Raw genomic sequence first — 17,343 nt, 5'->3', positions numbered from 1 at the left:
GACCGAAAATCAGTCTATTCCAAAACTAAAGACAAAAGTATAGTAGGCCTATTTACTCCACCAAGCACTGAACGGCATTTTCTGTCTTCCGTAGATCTAGACAGGCGCGGATTTCTTAGGGGAGGGGGCCCAACTTTTTTTTTTTTTTGCTCCCGAAAATTTCAAAATCGCGCCGGCCAAAAATTCGCTCAGTGGGGGGGGGGGGGGGGGGGGGGGGGGGGGGGGGGGGGGGGGGGGGGGGGGGGGGGGGGGGGGGGGGGGGGGGGGGGGGGTGGGGGGGGGGGGGGGGGGGGGGGGGGGGGGGGGGGGGGGGGGGGGGGGGTTAGTGGGGGGGAGCGGGGGTTAGTGAACATTTTTTTTTTTTATCCTAAAAAAAATTCAATTTGCACCCCCCCCCCCTTTAGCGCCAGGGGGGGGGGGGGGCCCAACCCCCCAAAAAGGTAAAAATCACGTGATTTTACATGATCATGATTTTTCTATCTCAAGGGGGGGGGGGGGGGGGTGGGGCCTGGGCCCCCCCCCCCCCCCCCCCCCCCCCCCCCCCCCCCCCCCCCTGGATCCGCCACTGGATTTAGATATACGCGAAATGTGTTTGCTTTTCTCGTATTTTATTTTCTAGGGAGTATCTACATATTTACATTGTTTGTATTCCACTTTCCATACCTCAGCTTCAGTTTTGCATATGCCATACACCCCCACCTCGCCCCTTTTCGACCTTATCAGCTCGACCATGACGTACACCCACACGCGCGCGCACACACGCAAAAAACATAAACAGTCACGATCTCGATCACATGAATCTGGTTGTTCGCTTGATCGAAGCTATGGCTCGGAACCATCCTTGTTGTGTGTATTGACGAAACAGCAACAGTGAAACGGCTACCAGGCATTAAATACCAATCTATCTTTGCATTAATTTGGTTTAGATTCTTACAGGTATGTTATAGTTTAAACCATATAGATCTAGACATGATAGAATAGACTTGCATCAAAAAATTTAATTTGTGCATAGGCCTAGACTAGACTAGGCCGCCATAGGCATAGGCATAGCATAGACCATAGGCCAGTACAAGCAGTAGATAGCCATAGCATAGGCATAGCCGGCCAAGGCGGCGACCTAGGCATAGACAATGGAGCTTGAGTGATACCGAGTGCAGTAAAACTAGATCTAGATCTAGTAATAGTCGACATGCGCTTGGTTATAAAACATAACTTAGAATTAGAATTCTAGGTCTAGAGTCTATTCTGTTAAATTAAAGTTTGGCATGTCTATGACTGAGTATGACTGATGCCTAGATCCTAGCCCTAGGTCTAGTCTAGTCTAGCCCTAGAATCTAGGCTAGCCTATTTTTAAAAGGTGTGATTAAAATTAAGGCCTTAATTAACTTGATGTTAACTGACTTGAGAGTGAGGGTTAGGCCGTGATGATGATATTATGAAATATGATTTTCAATATTTATGAATGATATTAATAATCGCCTAGCATACGCGATCGCCTGCGTGAAGAGTGATGTTGTTAGCAGAACCTAAAAATTAAGATGTGTTCGTAATCGCCCTTTACATTAACCATTCCTGCACCCGACAAACTTTGCAAACTTCCTTTGGAGTTAGCTATCGGACTCTTCTAGCTACTCATACTCATGGAGTGACTTATGCCAAAAGGGTGGGTAGCGTCGCATCGCGTTGACTTGAACGCGACCATTGGTCCAAAGCTCCCCCCCCCCCCAGTTGGACCAAAAGGGTGCATTGGGAGTAGCGATGCGACCATTCGTCCAAAGCCCCCCGGTTTTGCCAAAAGGGTGCATTGACTAGTCTTCCACATCAGTCGTTCATAATAGAATTTAAGGAATAGAAATTTAAGTCGTTTCAATTTAAATAATCAAAATAGAAATGGATTAGATATTAAATAAACAAGTTTTTACGTAGTCTTGCAGATCAGGCATTTATTAGAATTAAATCAATAAATAACAAGAAACACCATCAAATGATTTACTTTGATATTTAAAAATGTCAAATAAAGGTGTTTATTTAGTCTTGCATATAAGTCGTTTATTTATTAACATCACAAAAAATAATATCCATTTCTTTCTATGTATGGAATTCAGAAAAGCCCCCCCCCCCCCTCCCCTCGCCCGCTTATCCCGAAAGGGTGCTTTAAGGCGATAGACCAACTCTGTTATTTATTTTTTATTTCATTTGTAAAGACTGTTATGCATGACTAGTTTACATCAAAAAATGAATTCTATACAAGTCCTACTATACATAGAAAGAAATTGGATATTATTTTTATTTGACATTTTAAAAATATTTATTGAATTTATTAATTGATTTGATTCAAGATTATAAACGTCTATTAAATGTATCACCCCTCCCTAATGACACCTCCTTATTTAATCAAAAGAAAGAGAACTAACTTGTCTGGAAACTAATAATCAAAATAGTTCTTTTATTTCTCTTTTATTTCTTTGCCTACAGAATGTGGTTGTAAAATGACAAAGTTCATTGATTTAAGGAGATCTACTGTCCTCTGCTAAAGCAACATGCGCCAAATTAAGGGGTCATGCTAAGTCATTTGCAAATATCCTCTATTGGAACATGGTACATTTTCATTGCTTTGTATGTGGCTTTTTAAACCCAAGCCAGTAAAGTTCTTTTAAGGGTGACAGATGTGCAAATATATATGAATATATATATAAATAACTTTGGATAAAACAATGATGATTTTTTAGAGATTTAAACTTCAAACAAGTCTGTGATTGAATACACAGCGGTTAGACAAATATTTTGAAAGCCCTGGTCATTCTAACTCAAGCTGCAATGTCTGAGCGAATGAGACACGGGCGCAATGAGGAGCAGGATCAGACTGGACTCCTATCTCAGGCTATCGATGACCACTCGGAGGAATCACACGCTCACTCCAACAACGGAGCACTCCTCACGTCCATGGAGCACAGTACGAATGGAGTGATTGCACATCGAGACGAGGGGGACCTGAACAGCGTTCTCTTGAGCAGCACCAGGAGTCGTAAGGAATACGTGGTTTACACAGAGAGGTGGTTCATCCTGGCTGTATTCTCTCTCTTGGCCCTTGTCCAATCATGTGGCTGGAACACTTGGGGACCAATTGAAAACACTGGTAAGTTCTTATGGACTACTGTATTTCCCCTGTCTCATTTCGAGGGTTCAGTGACACAAAGATGTAACTCCATATTTTGCCAAAATGAGTATTTGATATCAAAGTGTTCAGAAAAATAGGGGCTTTCCAGGAAACTCAAAGACTTAACTCCACCCAACATCCCATTGAAGTCAATGGCTAGTGAAACATAGACTTGTCTCCTTAAGGCCCAAGTGCTCTGTGAGTGTGACACATAAACCACTTTTTCTCAAAATGGCCAAAATGGAGTTACGTCTTTGTGTCACTGACCCCTCGATTTATCATTTGGCTGTATGGGACAGTGAAGAAAATACAAGGCATTGGACAACAACTATTCTCTGAAAAAAACACTAGAGCTCTGACAGAGAAAATGAAAATTGACAAAAATATACAGATTGCTTCTTCAGAAATTTTGTCTTCAACAGACAATTAAAAAGTGATTTTGATACTAAACTATGGGTTAGTAATAGGGCTGTGACGTGTAGTCGAATGCTCGAGTACCCGCACGGTTGACAACTACTCGGGTACGATTTCTAGTACCCGAATATTCGGCCGCAAAAAAAAAAAAAAAAAAAAAAAATCTGTCCAGGCCGACGCTTACCTGTGCCTGGGTGAGCGACGGCCGCTGGCATGGTGCCGTCGGTAAAAATGTTTCCCAACTCAAGCACTGTCAAACTCACCACTCAGAAACTGGGACCAAATGTCTGGATTTCTATTTGGACTTGGAGGAAAATGGATTATTCTGCCATCTTTGGTTTTTAAAACAGCATTGTTTACTGTTATTATTATTATTAAATCGGCGCCTTCAACTGCAACTCGAAGTAAAATTACATGCGTTTTCGGCGACGTGGGATACTGCCCCAGTGGTATGGTGGTGGCAAAAAAACCAAAAAAATTTTTTAAAAATTTAAAAATCAAAAAATTCAAAAAAATTCAAAAAAATTCAAAAAAATTATAAAAAAACATGGCGTCCGAATACTCGAGTATTCGCTTGTAAGCCTGGGAGTGTACTCGGGTACCTCATTACACTGTTGTGCACAGCCTTAGTTATTAAGGATGTACATTTGTTTGAATTTTGAAATGTGACACTCTAATGAATGTGTAGTCCTTAGCTTTTTGGAGGCAGTTGGATTTGGTAATAGCAAGGTACTCTTCATCTACCTCAAAGATCTTGACGATGTATACTTGTAGAAGTCAACAAATTTCATTAATATGATTTTCAATTTCATACTGATGATCAGGTGACAAAATGTCATTGATTCCGTTGAGTTTATCCTAGCCTACAGCCTACAGGAGTAATGTTTATCAAGGTGAACAATTAAAAAAAGCTGTATAATTGAAAACCTGCCTCTTGAAATTTAATTTGTGATAAATGTAATGTAAAGAGGGCGGCATGGCAGTTTATGGTGGTTGTTAAAATGTGGAATAAAAATGTATCAAGCCGAATGTATTGCTGGTTCGTAACAACTACCAAACCTAAAAGGAACCTGACAATATTCACCAAATTTAATGTGCTTCAAATTTGAGCATTTCTAATGAATTCATTCACATTTCTGTTACAAAATTTGATAATTTTTTTAAAAACTCAAGAATGGTTTGTTATCCTGTACCTATATGCTGTGAACACTATGACTATCTTTATATTACTTTAGGTAAGAATTTCTGGTGAGTCTTGTCTACCCAGGGTGGCCTCGTCAGTATTAATTAAAGGGCCCGGATCACATTATTACCCTTTATTACAGCTTTAGCTGAGCTACCATAAATAGGCGCTCAAGCATTCAGTATCATTATATCTGTTGTATATTTTTCCTCTTTTTCAGCCAGTGTAGTCTTGGGATGGAAGCATAGTACCTTTGCCCTTCTTGCCAACTGGGGTGCTATTGTGTTTTCCCTCACTGTATTCTTCTTCACCTGGTTGCTCCATACCAAAGGTACGTGTAGTATAAAGCAAGGAAGGAGAGTACACCTCAATTCCAATTTGAAAGGTTGTGTTCATTTAGATACTGAAATAGCTCTGCGCTTTATATCAATTAAAGGAAATTATGGTATTTTAAAACAGATTAATCACTACACTTGTACTCCTTAAATTTGAAGTATGATATACTGTATAATTCATGTTACAATCGTTGATATACAGTGTGTATGTCAATTTAGTTAAAGGTATTTATAAATATTTAAAGCCTATCAAGTTTTCTTTAATTTTACACCTTTGTCAGTAAAAATCTGGCTACATGCAGCCAGTTGATTCGAGTCAAATTTGCCTCTGTCTAAATTTTGAATGAAATGGATCGTCAACCCAAAATTTGGTTTAATAATCTCCATCCTAATCAATGAAAGGAACTCCAGAACACCATTTACAATGTTCACCTCAAGCAAGGGTAAAAGTTATCATGTTCTCTGTTTTACCATTCCTTGTGGCCTTGTCTCCTCCATTCATGCTTATCTGTGTCTCCATATCTTTCTTTCTCTCTCACTCCATCTGTGTTTCCTTTCTTGGGCTTAATATTTACTCCGTTTTATTTATCTCTGTGTTTCAATTTCAATACTCTTCTGTTATGTGATTGCGTAGCAACTCGAACCTGATAATACAGTATACTGAGGAGAAATGTGCATAACTTCAAATTCTGTAATGATGTACTTTCCCATTTCCAGGTCTTCGTGTATCTGTGTTGATCGCAGCAGGGGCTTTAGTATGTGGAATGGGAATAAGATGTCTTCCAGTACCAGTCCATAGTATGATATGGTAAGAAAGAAATTCCCTACTTACATATGTCAAGCCTGATAATTACCCGATTTAGATCGGTTTCCCGATTTTTTCATGATTTTTTTTCTTCTTCCCAATTTTATCCCTATTTTCCCTATTTTCCCTATTTTCCCTTATTTTGTCTATTCTTCCCTATTTTTCCCAATTTTCTTACTCAAAAGAAAAGAATGTTGTTAGATGCCATTTTTTCCCCCCGAATCCTCTTTTCTTTTCTTTTTACTCAAGGGGGGCGTGGTTGAGGGAAAGGGAACAAAAAAAATCACCCCTGATATGTGCACATGTATGCTACCTGTTGTCATTGATTGACTTGTTAACTGATATATTCAATTCTCCTGCATAACTCCAACAAAATGTGCCTGTGTTTCCTCGAAAATTGTTGGAGGTTTGTCCAATATAGTGACACTTGCTCTATGCAAAGTGAATTTCATCTGCAGAGTTGCTATCATATATTATAGGAAAAATACTCTTGAACATGTAGTAAATCCTCCATGTTCATTTTCCAAAACTACCATAAATCTCTGTGTATAAGGCGCACCCCTATTTTTTTTTTTTTTTTTATTTTTTTTGTTGTTGTTGTTGTTTTTTTTGCCGAAAACCCATGCGGGAAGGACCTTCATTTAACTCGAGGTGCAGTTGAAGGCGCTGATTTGTGTTTGTGAACTTGTCACAAATAATAGTAACAATGTCGTTTTTAGAAGAATGTGTAGGATAGAACCTTGTGGTACACCATTTGTTATATAGAAAAAAAATGTGAGGAATTGTTATTATAAAGATGACAGACAAATTTGAGTGTTGTTTTAGTTTCCGAGTGGTAAGGCTGTGCACAACAGTGTAATGAGGTACCCGAGTACACTCCCAGGCTCACAAGCGAATACTTGAATATTCGGACGCCATGTTTTTTTATAATTTTTTTGATTTTTAAAATATTTTTTTGATTTTTTGATTTTTTTTTTTTTTTTGCCACTACCATACCACTCGGCAGTTTCTCAGGTCCCTCTCTGAAAACGCATGCGATTTTACTTTGAGTTGCAGTTGAAGGCGCCGATTTAATAAGAATAATAACAGTAAACAATGCTGTTTTAAAAACCAAAGATGGCAGAATAATACATTTTCCTCCAAGTCCAAACAGAAATCTGGACATTTGGTCCCAGTTTCTGAAAGGTGAGTTTGACAGTGCTTGAGTTGGGAAACATTTTTACCGACGGTACCATGCCAGCGGCCGTCGCTCTCCCTGGCACGGGTAAGCTTGGGCCTAGACATTTTTTTTTTTTTTTTTTTGCGGCCGAATATTCGGGTACGAGAAATCGTACCCGAGTAGTTGTCAACCGTGCGGGTACAACCCTGTACTCGAGCATTCGACTACCCGTCGCAGCCTTACCGAGTGGTGAGTCAACACACTGATTACTGAGCTGGGAGACATTGCCAGGCATAGCGCCATAAATCAACAAAAAAAAAGGAAGGAAAAAAGTGCGCCTTATACACAGAGATTTACGGTAACCTTACTTCAGACCTGGACCAAACACCAGAGTCCACTAGTCCCAACTCAACCGTCTTACAAGTCCTCCAATCAATAGCAAGTTTGCAGTCTCCTATCTCTTATGTAAGGTACATACATGTAGCTGCGATTGATATCAATCGCATAAGTTGCAATTGATATCAACTCTTTGTAAGACGAGGCCCAGAGCAAATGTCTGTTTACAAATCAGAGCAATTTCCTCACTCTGAAGACATATAAAGATCAAATATTAAATCTGTCTTTTTGTCTTTGCACTGTTTGCAGGACGGCTAACATTGGTCAGGTGATTATTGGCCTCTCTGCCCCTGTTCTCATGGCCGGTGTGACCACCATCTCTGCTGTATGGTTTCCTACCAATGAGAGAACGACCGCCACTGCTATCTCATCCACTATGGCTTACCTAGGTGTCGCAGCATCATTCCTCATTGGACCTCAGGTCGTGTCTGACATCTTGCCAGTCCATGCAAATTCAAGCACAATGTGAGTCTCTATAAAAAATTGAACATTTTGAAGTTATTATCCATGGTATAGGTGAACATGTATCCATTTTATGATGTTGATGGAAAGTGTATTGATTGGATAGTTTTAGCAAGTCAATTGTGTGTACAAATTGTGATTTTCAAATAGAAGTATAAGAAACACATGAAAAACCTTTTTAAAATAAAATAGATAATATGTATTTCTATGAACATTCCATGTCTCTGACGCATATTGAAGAATTTCAGGGGATCTGTTTAAGGTCACTCTGAATAGTGTATATCCAGTGTATTTCTTCTAATACAGTTCCTGACTACTCTGTTGTTTTGATACATTACTGAATGCATGTGTGTCTTTAATTACTGACCTTTGACCCTTGTTGCCTTTGTACAGCTCCCCTTTTGATTTGACTGCAGAAGACGACAATCTTGAAGTTAACCCAGGTAAGACAGTATGAACACAACTCCTTCCTTCTTTTCATGTACTATCCTCAGAATGGCCTGGTAAAGGATTGATTATATTCAAAGGGACCTTTCAAAAGATATGTTGAAACAAATCCATAAGGTGATGGGAAGCATGTTGATATGGAGGTGAAAGTTTCATTGAATTCCTTGAAATTACTTCTTAGTTATAGTGATAAATATGATTGTAGATTGTAGAGATGCTTGAAAAGGTTACGATTAAAATTCTTATTATTTTCACTAAACATTATTCTTCACTTACTTTATATCTAATTTTTTCAAAATTTTGTTAAAATTTTCAAATGGTACATGAGAAAGGGGTATTTCATAATAAGGACGTTTTGCTTCAAAAAATCTTCAAAAACATGTAAACTACTTCCAAAACCATTTCATAATGTTAAAAGGACTTTTCTTTTCCAAAAGTGCAATATTTGTTTAGGGTGTTTTTGTTTCCCTGGAAACAAACTTTGTACCGTGTATAAAAAATAACACTCTGAGAGAAAGAGTTGTCTAATGACGAAAAGGGGAAATGGAATCATGTGATGTGAACTAAAAAAATAACTGGATCATCCTGAAATACATCCTCTATTTCCTGAGCTTTAGAAGAAAAGGAAAACCATGAATGTGTACTCCATGTACATTGAGTTATTTGACATGTAGCATTGTAGATCAGTTGACTGCAAGAAATGAGTATAAGTAAGTATAAGTAATTATTTGATCAATTTATATAGCGCAGCTACTATTTAAATTTACTCTACTGCGCTGTGATGAGAAAACAAAACTCCTATTAAACAGTGCTACTTTACAGACGCACACACACACACACACCCACACCAAAACAACACAGCCACCCCCCCCCCCACCCCACCCCCACTGAAAAAGTGGAACCATCTTTAAACTTTCTCTCTTTCCTGTTCTGAATCAGTAAAATCATTTTTTTTTCTTCTTTTACATGACTGTATAACATTTAGATTGACTGACTTCATATACTGATATAACCAACAACAAAATAGAAGAAAGAAATTGATACAACTTTTCTCAACATATACCGGTACTTTTATTGAAAGAAATGAACATTATTTCACTCACAGAGACTAAATACATATAGATCAGCAAATTTCCAATGTTGTTTATTTCCATTACTGATCATTTTATCAGGCGGTGTGGAAGTATTAAGAAGTAAAATATATTTTTTTTTTGTTATTTGCAGCTGATTACGACCCAGTAGAAATTCAGCATTGCCTCAGACAAATTAAGCTGCTGCTTTTCATCGGTAAGCTTGATTTCTTATTCCAGTGTTTGTATGGTTGCAAAGAAATTTACAGTCCTGAGAAGTCCAATTATCTCTCTTATATGACTAAAAATGTGAAAATATGAGCATGTTGTTTGAATCCAGACCCATTTTAATGTCCCATTTAACGTGAGATAAAATGATTTAGATCAAACATTCCTTTATTATTTAATATTATTTGGAATATTAACTCTCCCGTTTGTTGTGTACAAAAATATCATAGATTTCTGTTTTCTCTTAAGTGCCTCCACCCTTGGGGCATTACATGTTCCCTAAAAAGAAATGGCCACCCCGAGTCATACGTATATCGAAAAGTGACATTTTAGTAATTTTTCGTGTTGGAACAAATGGGACAGTTATCTAGTACTACATCAAAATTACATTACTGACTTGAGGTGTCCATGCGTATAGTGATTACAACTTTCAAAAATTCATAACTTTCTTATTTTTTATCAAGTTGAGTTTAAACTTTCACCAGTCTGATTTCTTTTAGAGTTGTTTACAGTTAGGGTTGAATTCTCCTTTTAAAGGTTGTCCAGATATGACGCTGCAAAAGCGCAGCATTAAAAAAAAAATAATGATGTAGTGGGTATAAATACTCTTTGTATTTCTGTATCTTATAATTCAGAGCTCAGTGAATAACCGCAAGTCCTTCCTTACGTGCTGTTGCCATTCATTTACACTCAGTTTGTGGCAGCTTTTTTTGTGCCAGTTTTCCACACCATATCTGAACAATCCTTTATGGAATAAAATAGTGTAAAATGTCTTTATTTTCATATTTGTGTGCTTGTAGAATTCATATGGACCCTGCTGTTGTTTGTAGTAGCATTGATCTACTTTCCATCGGCACCCATCTCTCCACCTACTGCATCAGCCATTGCCAAGAGAGAAGACCTCAAAGCAGGACTACTAGAAATTGTCAAGTATGTCCGTCATTTCTCATATAAAAGTTTTATTTCATTTCACTCTTTGATAAATATTTTGATAAATACTCATCCTAACTGGTGCCTGTGATACATGACACCCAAATCCTAGTATCGACTTCCAAAACTTCTCGATTGATATGTGGGACTCATGGATATATAGTCCCTCAAACTTTCAATCATGATCCCAATGAGTAATAGATAGTTTGTAGACTAGTCAATGGATTGATACTTTGCTTTCAACGGTTTATGAATGAACTGTGGTGTAGTCCTTAATGGAAGCCTCGCCTCGAATAATTATGCTGAAAGATGAGATTTCTTCCTGCCTATTGGTGCACTATATTCCTTCAGAAAATGTATTTACAAGAGATTTATAAATGAAGATGGCATGATGTAATGCTTTTTAGCATGACATGGGCGAAGCCATTTTCTTGATAATGTGACATACCAGGCAATCTTGTACATGTATCATGCAACAAGCTCTCATTTGAAAGACTTTTTAGTTCAATAAAAAAACCTTAACTTCTCAATGTTGGATAATAATAGCTGGAAATAGAAACATTATAACATTATTTTGTAATATAATATATATCTTACAGAAAGAAACAGTTCTGGATTCCAGCCCTTATATTTGGTATGACTACAGGGTGTTTCAACAGCTGGAACACACAGCTCGTGGCTATATTCGACAACAAAGTCAGTCAGGTAAATCTTGAAAGGAATATTCCTCTTGATATACCTTTACATTGATGTAGATGACAGTTGAAGTTATTGAGTTATTTTAGACAGGTTTCAATAAAAAGCAGAAAAGTTGTTTTGATATTAGTTTAAATTCAACCTTAGGTGTTGGTTAAAATTATTGATGTGGTGGAAATGTGTTTTTAATTGGTACATTTTATTGTATTTCAAATATGAAATATGAACCAGGCAGAACCCTAGCATTAAACACTAGACTGTGTTCTTAAACATGGTGGTGGAGAAGTTGCAATAGACATTGTGTTATGATTTGATCACAAACACTAAACTCTGGAATTCTCAACTTCTGCGTACAAGATTCTGGCAAGTTACGGCTCATAGGGACATTGACATTTTCAGACCACTGCTTGGCTATCATTCCTTTCCATTTGGGGTAGTCATGTTTCAAGAGTTTTTATTGTGGGTCCTTCAAAGTGAGAAACCTTCAGCAATGATATCAGTGATATGTAACAAAATGTAGATATTTTTTTCTTTCTCTTTACCTCTTCAGAGGGACTTTATTATTCCATTTCAATCTACATATAGACTACCAGTATTTACAAAACATGTAAAATGAAACATATGAATTATAAACAAGATCAGCATAATTTCTTAAAATGATCATTACAACATTTCTATCACTTTCTTCACTTCTTCATTATTGAAGTATCTTATATTTCTTTGTACAATATGTTGATATGATCATATCCATATATTTTAGTGCCTATTTATTTTTTATTACAATTAAATATCATATTATGTTATATTATTTTTCAGACTGTTTCAAGTTGGATCGGTTTTTATTCTAATTTGGCTGGGGTCTTTGGAGGCATCATATTTGGCACGTGAGTAAAACAAGAACTTTTATGTTTTTGATGAAAGTCTAACAAATTTCTTTTTACTTGGCTTACTTTGGGAGACTTCTCAATGAGTGGAAAATTGCATTGCAACATTTTAAACCCCACCTGTTAAGGTAGAAGTGGTTCCCAAGTCAACCCTTTGTGTGGTTCATGTAGTTTAAGCTTCTACCGGCAACTTTAAAATTCAGTAGGCGAGCATTTTAAAAGAGCACCAAAGAACCCTCAGATTGAGAATTCCATTCCTTCGATAGAAGTGGTTCCCAAGAAAACCTGCTTTTGTATACAATTTTCCTTAGGAGAGAGTATAAGTTTCCATTGCTCAAGACGGTTATTTTGAAGGTTCTGGATTGCTTGAACTCAAGAGCATTCTTTGGCTCCACCCCCGGGACCCGGGGAAGTTATTGTTCTATTTCAGGAAACTCTCTTTTGAGGAGTGGAAGCACTTGGTAGGAAGGCTTTGCTTTTTTTTAAACTGATAAATAATCAGATATAGACCTAAAACAAGCCTCATTTTCTTCAGAATACAAGTGTTATTACTATAAATTTAAGGAGTAGATTTTCTCAGTCAAAAACAAAATTGAGGAATGTTCCAGTCATGTCTGACTTTCCAGCAATTGTACATTGTTCTACTTAAAATTGAAGTATACGATTGTGCGTAAGAATTTTCCGGCATATGGCATCTCATGTTTTGGACCTTTTTAGCTTTCATGGAAATCAAATATGGACTGCCAAGGAAACAGTTTGAGAACCCCTGGTCTTGGTGTGTAGAGCATTTTTGCCATCTGTCCCTCCCTCTCCCAAATGTCATACAGCTTTAAAGATAAAGACCAGTTATGGTCATGCGATTGCATTGTGAAAGAAACGTTGTGGAATCGACCAGAAAAGGTTGATCATCTAGCATAGAAGAATTTGTGTGTATTGCAAGGTTCTTGAATCATCAAAATGATAAGAAATTTGGCCAAGTCTTGGTAAAGTTTCAAACACTGTACACAGAAAGATGTATATGGGACTACACGAACATGTGGCGTAAAAATTGTACACTGGATTTTTACGATGTTACATGACATGTTTAGAATATGAAGGCATTTGAAGAGCCATGCTTTTCAGGGAACATGTCTTATCTGATGTTCTCCCACACTTGCATAATAAGAATGATAACGCTCACAATTTATTTTTCACCTCTTCCCAGAACTCAACCTTCTCTTTAATAACAACTCTATTTCTTACTCAAAATGCAGATTTGTAGATCGTCTTGGTGGTAAGATGAAGGCCATCCTGATGCTCTTGATGTGTGGAGCATGTGGTGGTTTTGTTTGGGTTCTTCTGCTAGCCAATGGTCTCATTCCATTCAGTACAGGTTAGTATCCCTCCAACCAATACAGATTTGGGCCCTGTTTCACAAAACTCTTCATCAGTAACAAGAGCCAAATCTGCTTATAAATAGCCAATCAGTTATAAGGATTTCCAGTGGCTTGTAACAATTGTCGCATCTTTTTATCAATAACAAGTTTTATGAAACAGGGCCCTGTTCAGTTCTATTCACACGGATACTGCTGTTTATTTGATCCTGGTGGTGATCACCATGAAGTACATTATTTGATTTGATGCAATAGCCTGTCTTTCACATCCGTGCAATGTTAAGTATAGCTAGACAAAGGACAGGGTAATTAACAGAAAACCTGCACCTTGAGCATCCCCTTGGATGGATATGCAATGGATGAATGTGCAATACGACTGTAGCTATCATAATTATCATCATAATTATCATTAATTTTCTATGAATATAAACAATTTTGAATGAAATGGAGTTTCATTTGACAGCAAACCAATATATGCTAGAATCAAATCTACCAGAGGGTTAACTTGTAAATACATACATGTAGCAACAACTTGTAAATCAATACCACTTCTCTTTAAGGACTGACATTCCCCCCCCCCCCCCCCCTCATTTGTGTTTCTCATTGAAACCTGAATCTGTTTGTGAGAACCACCTGACCATAAAGACCACTTTTAAGAGTTTCTTTGAAGGATCTTTAATCATCATCATCATCATATTTATATTCACTGATGAAGATGATGATGATGATGATGAAGGATCTTTAATACACATGTTAAAGCCCCACTGTACTACTAGTAGCTACTTGCTCCCTCATATAGAAACAATGCCCAAGCATTGCCCGTTGGTCCACCATGATCCTCTTTTTCTTATGTTATTGAGAGCTAAGTTGATGAGATAGCCACCTGTCAGTGACCACGCTGGGTGTAGCATAATCCCTCCTGGCCAAACTAGTACATACGGGCTTTAAACTGAATCTTAACACTGACCTTCCTTCCTCTATCGCAGTGTATCTGTATGCTTCAGTCATCCTGTTTGGGTTCTTCGTCAACTCCATGGTACCTATTATCTTTGAGGTAACGGCAGAGGGTGCTTTCCCCACCGGGGAAGAAACCAGTTGTATGTTCATGGCATGGCTCGCCAACGTTACCGGCTTGGTCTTCCTACTCCTCCCAATATTCATATCAAGTAAGTTTTTGTTTGTCCTTAACAATTTTGTTGTTTATTGACAACTCATGACTTTCCAATATTCTACAACATTATATTTGCCATCAGAATGTTATACACTATGAATTAAAGAATGAATGTACAAAATCTAGATATTAAATAGTTTTGTTATACAATAACAGATGACTTTTTTGTTTGTTATTATTATGCTATGCTATGTCTGTATTCTTTGGCATTGGTATACATAGATTTGTTGTACTTAGATTGATTTGAATGCTTGTAGAATACATGCAATTATCAGAATCTTTATCACACCATCCAATGTCTTTTGCAGATCAACTTTCTTTCATTCTTTACATGCATTACCCAAATATGCAGGATACACTGTATGTAAGACATACATCATTATATGAACAACTATAAAGTATGTATTAAAAAAAAGTATACCCAACTTTGGCAATTCCCATTTCAAGGTTATAACCTCTGTGGCCTTGAATTATGTTTCATTTTGAACTAATATTCTGTCTAATGATACTGTATTTTACTCTGTTAATTATCTTGATTGGATCAAGTCCATTTTCATGCTCTACTCTAAATGATTTGGATAATCTTGATCCTTTGGTCAACTCTCCTTATACTGAAAATATATTACCGTGTTAGCCCAATCCCAAGTCACCACTTTTCTCTTTCTGTTCTTATTATTTGATGACTCCAGATTCTTCCTTGACTTGGTTGAACTGGGTCATGCTGGGAGCGCTTGGGATCAGCGCTGTACTGCTCTTCTTCTACAAGGAGCATTACGTCAGAAAGGAATTCGATGTTACTCATCACGATGACGTTGATGTGGAAGAGGAGTGTGAACATGACCCACCGATAAGCACCTAATGTATGGGTGCTTAGTAATGAAATGACTAGGTGTGTTCAGATTTGGTGTTTGTGTTAGGATTAAAGAATGTACATTACGCATGACAATGAGGAAGAGGAGTATGAACATGACCCACTGATAAGCACCTAAAGTATGGGTGCTTAGTAATGAAATGACTAGGTGTGTTCAGATTTGGTGTTTGTGTTAGGATTAAGGAATGTACATTGCGCATGACAATGACATTCAGGAAGAGGAGTGTGAGCATGTCCCACCGATAAGCATATAAACCAGAAGTGCATGGCAATAAAAGTATTAGGTGTGTTCATGCTTGCGTTGATATTTTGATAGTTTTAGAGGCATACAAATTGATACAACTTAGTTAGAACGTGGTAAAGCAATTCCCTTCAGTGTGGACCATTAGCTCTCTTTAAGTTGGTTGTAGTGCTAAATTTGACACCAGTTCCTCGCCCGAAAACTGGATGTAATGTCACATAAATTGATTCATAGCGTAATGTAGAGGTACGAAAAGAAGCATCTGGAATGCAAAACGTGTAACAATTCATGACATATGTGGATGAAAAGGTGTAATTTGATGACAATTGAAGTCATTTTGGGGCAATATTAAGTCTAATCAAGGTAGTAGAGATAATTACTAGCTCTGTGTAGTAATCTTATAGGTCTACCTCAGTAGAATAAAAACAACATTTCAACAATTGAGCATTTTGCGTTCAGGAGGCGTCTTTTTATGCCACTTTCATTTCGCTAAGCTTCTTAAAGGTAATACAAAGTTTTGGTATGGGGTCATGAATTTGGTTCAAAGGAACATATTGGATGCATATGCGATCCTACAATATTCAGTGATCGTTGTCGCGGTTGAAATCGAGTCTAAAGTTATGAAATTGTAAATAATAAACTGTTTGTGTTGTATAGCTCCCTCTTAAGGTCAAGGTTTTAATTAAGCTATAAAACAATGTTTCTGGACTAAAATCGACCGATTAGCTACTCCCATTTGGAAATTATATATCACAACTACATATTCTGAGATGTTCATGGTCGCAGCTATCACTGTACAGCCGTAGACGCTATTTGAAATTCATAAAACTTTTACCGGGAGCACCGGTAAATTTTATATTCAATTTTTCTCGAAAGCAGAAGTGTTCTGGGGGCTAAATTTTCTAGTGCTTATAATACATCCACAGGGGCATCCAAATATATCAAAATTGTAAAGAATCACTATCCACCCAATTTTCAAAATTTCCCAAAACTTTGTATTACCTTTAATGGTCATTGCAGGAACAGAGCCTGCCACAGGAACCAATGTTTTTGTCACGTTTTTGCATGTATGAAGTTGTGAGCTGAATCTGAATGAACTAGAAAAGTGAGACTTTAGAGGCTTTTTCTTTTAACTGCAAAATTTTAGATCGCCAAAGGGTGGACTTTTTCTTTTTTATCAAGTTTAAGTGTTTTTTAAAATTATTCCAATCTTTCCAATGGTGCTTTCATTATTTGTTATATGTGTGTGTTCAGTAAAATGGTGTTGGTCTGCTACCTGATTGGTCTTCATTTCTTACCTCTGAATATGACATCTTACAAATTATTATTTTGCCTTGTTTTTAGCCATTTATATATATATATATTAAATATGAAGAGAAATGTGATAGAAAGCTTTTGTGTTACATATTTGAAGATAGCTAGTGACAGTTTGGTTAAATACTGAGGTTTTATTTTTAAAAATTATTACTCTATGTTGAATTTAAGCCAGTACCTTGTAAACTTGCATTTGTAGTATATATG

General features: G+C 37.2%; 1 protein-coding gene across 2 annotated transcripts; it reads left to right on the top strand.

Moving 5' to 3' along the window:
* Positions 1 to 677: 677 nt before the first annotated feature.
* On the top strand, positions 678 to 16,416 carry LOC584316 (solute carrier family 49 member 4). Of its 2 annotated transcripts, XM_784180.4 has the most exons (13): positions 678 to 936; positions 2,476 to 3,136; positions 4,975 to 5,085; positions 5,807 to 5,897; positions 7,699 to 7,914; positions 8,305 to 8,354; positions 9,583 to 9,645; positions 10,457 to 10,586; positions 11,186 to 11,291; positions 12,099 to 12,166; positions 13,420 to 13,538; positions 14,526 to 14,705; positions 15,400 to 16,416. In XM_784180.4, the coding sequence occupies exons 2-13, from the start codon at positions 2,818 to 2,820 to the stop codon at positions 15,567 to 15,569; spliced, it is 1,623 nt and encodes a 540-aa protein (XP_789273.2). In that variant the 5' UTR covers positions 678 to 936; positions 2,476 to 2,817; the 3' UTR covers positions 15,570 to 16,416. The 2 variants fall into 2 exon arrangements, with proteins under 2 accessions (XP_789273.2, XP_030828381.1); XM_030972521.1 differs by lacking the exon at positions 678 to 936 and having other exon boundaries at positions 2,172 to 3,136.
* Positions 16,417 to 17,343: the final 927 nt, after the last annotated feature.

Source organism: Strongylocentrotus purpuratus, unplaced genomic scaffold, assembly GCF_000002235.5.
Source record: "Strongylocentrotus purpuratus isolate Spur 01 unplaced genomic scaffold, Spur_5.0 spur5_scaffold_6, whole genome shotgun sequence".
Classification (NCBI taxonomy): domain Eukaryota; kingdom Metazoa; phylum Echinodermata; class Echinoidea; order Camarodonta; family Strongylocentrotidae; genus Strongylocentrotus; species Strongylocentrotus purpuratus.
Note: the sequence above shows the minus strand (reverse complement) of the source record. Positions and strands in the feature narration are given on the sequence as shown.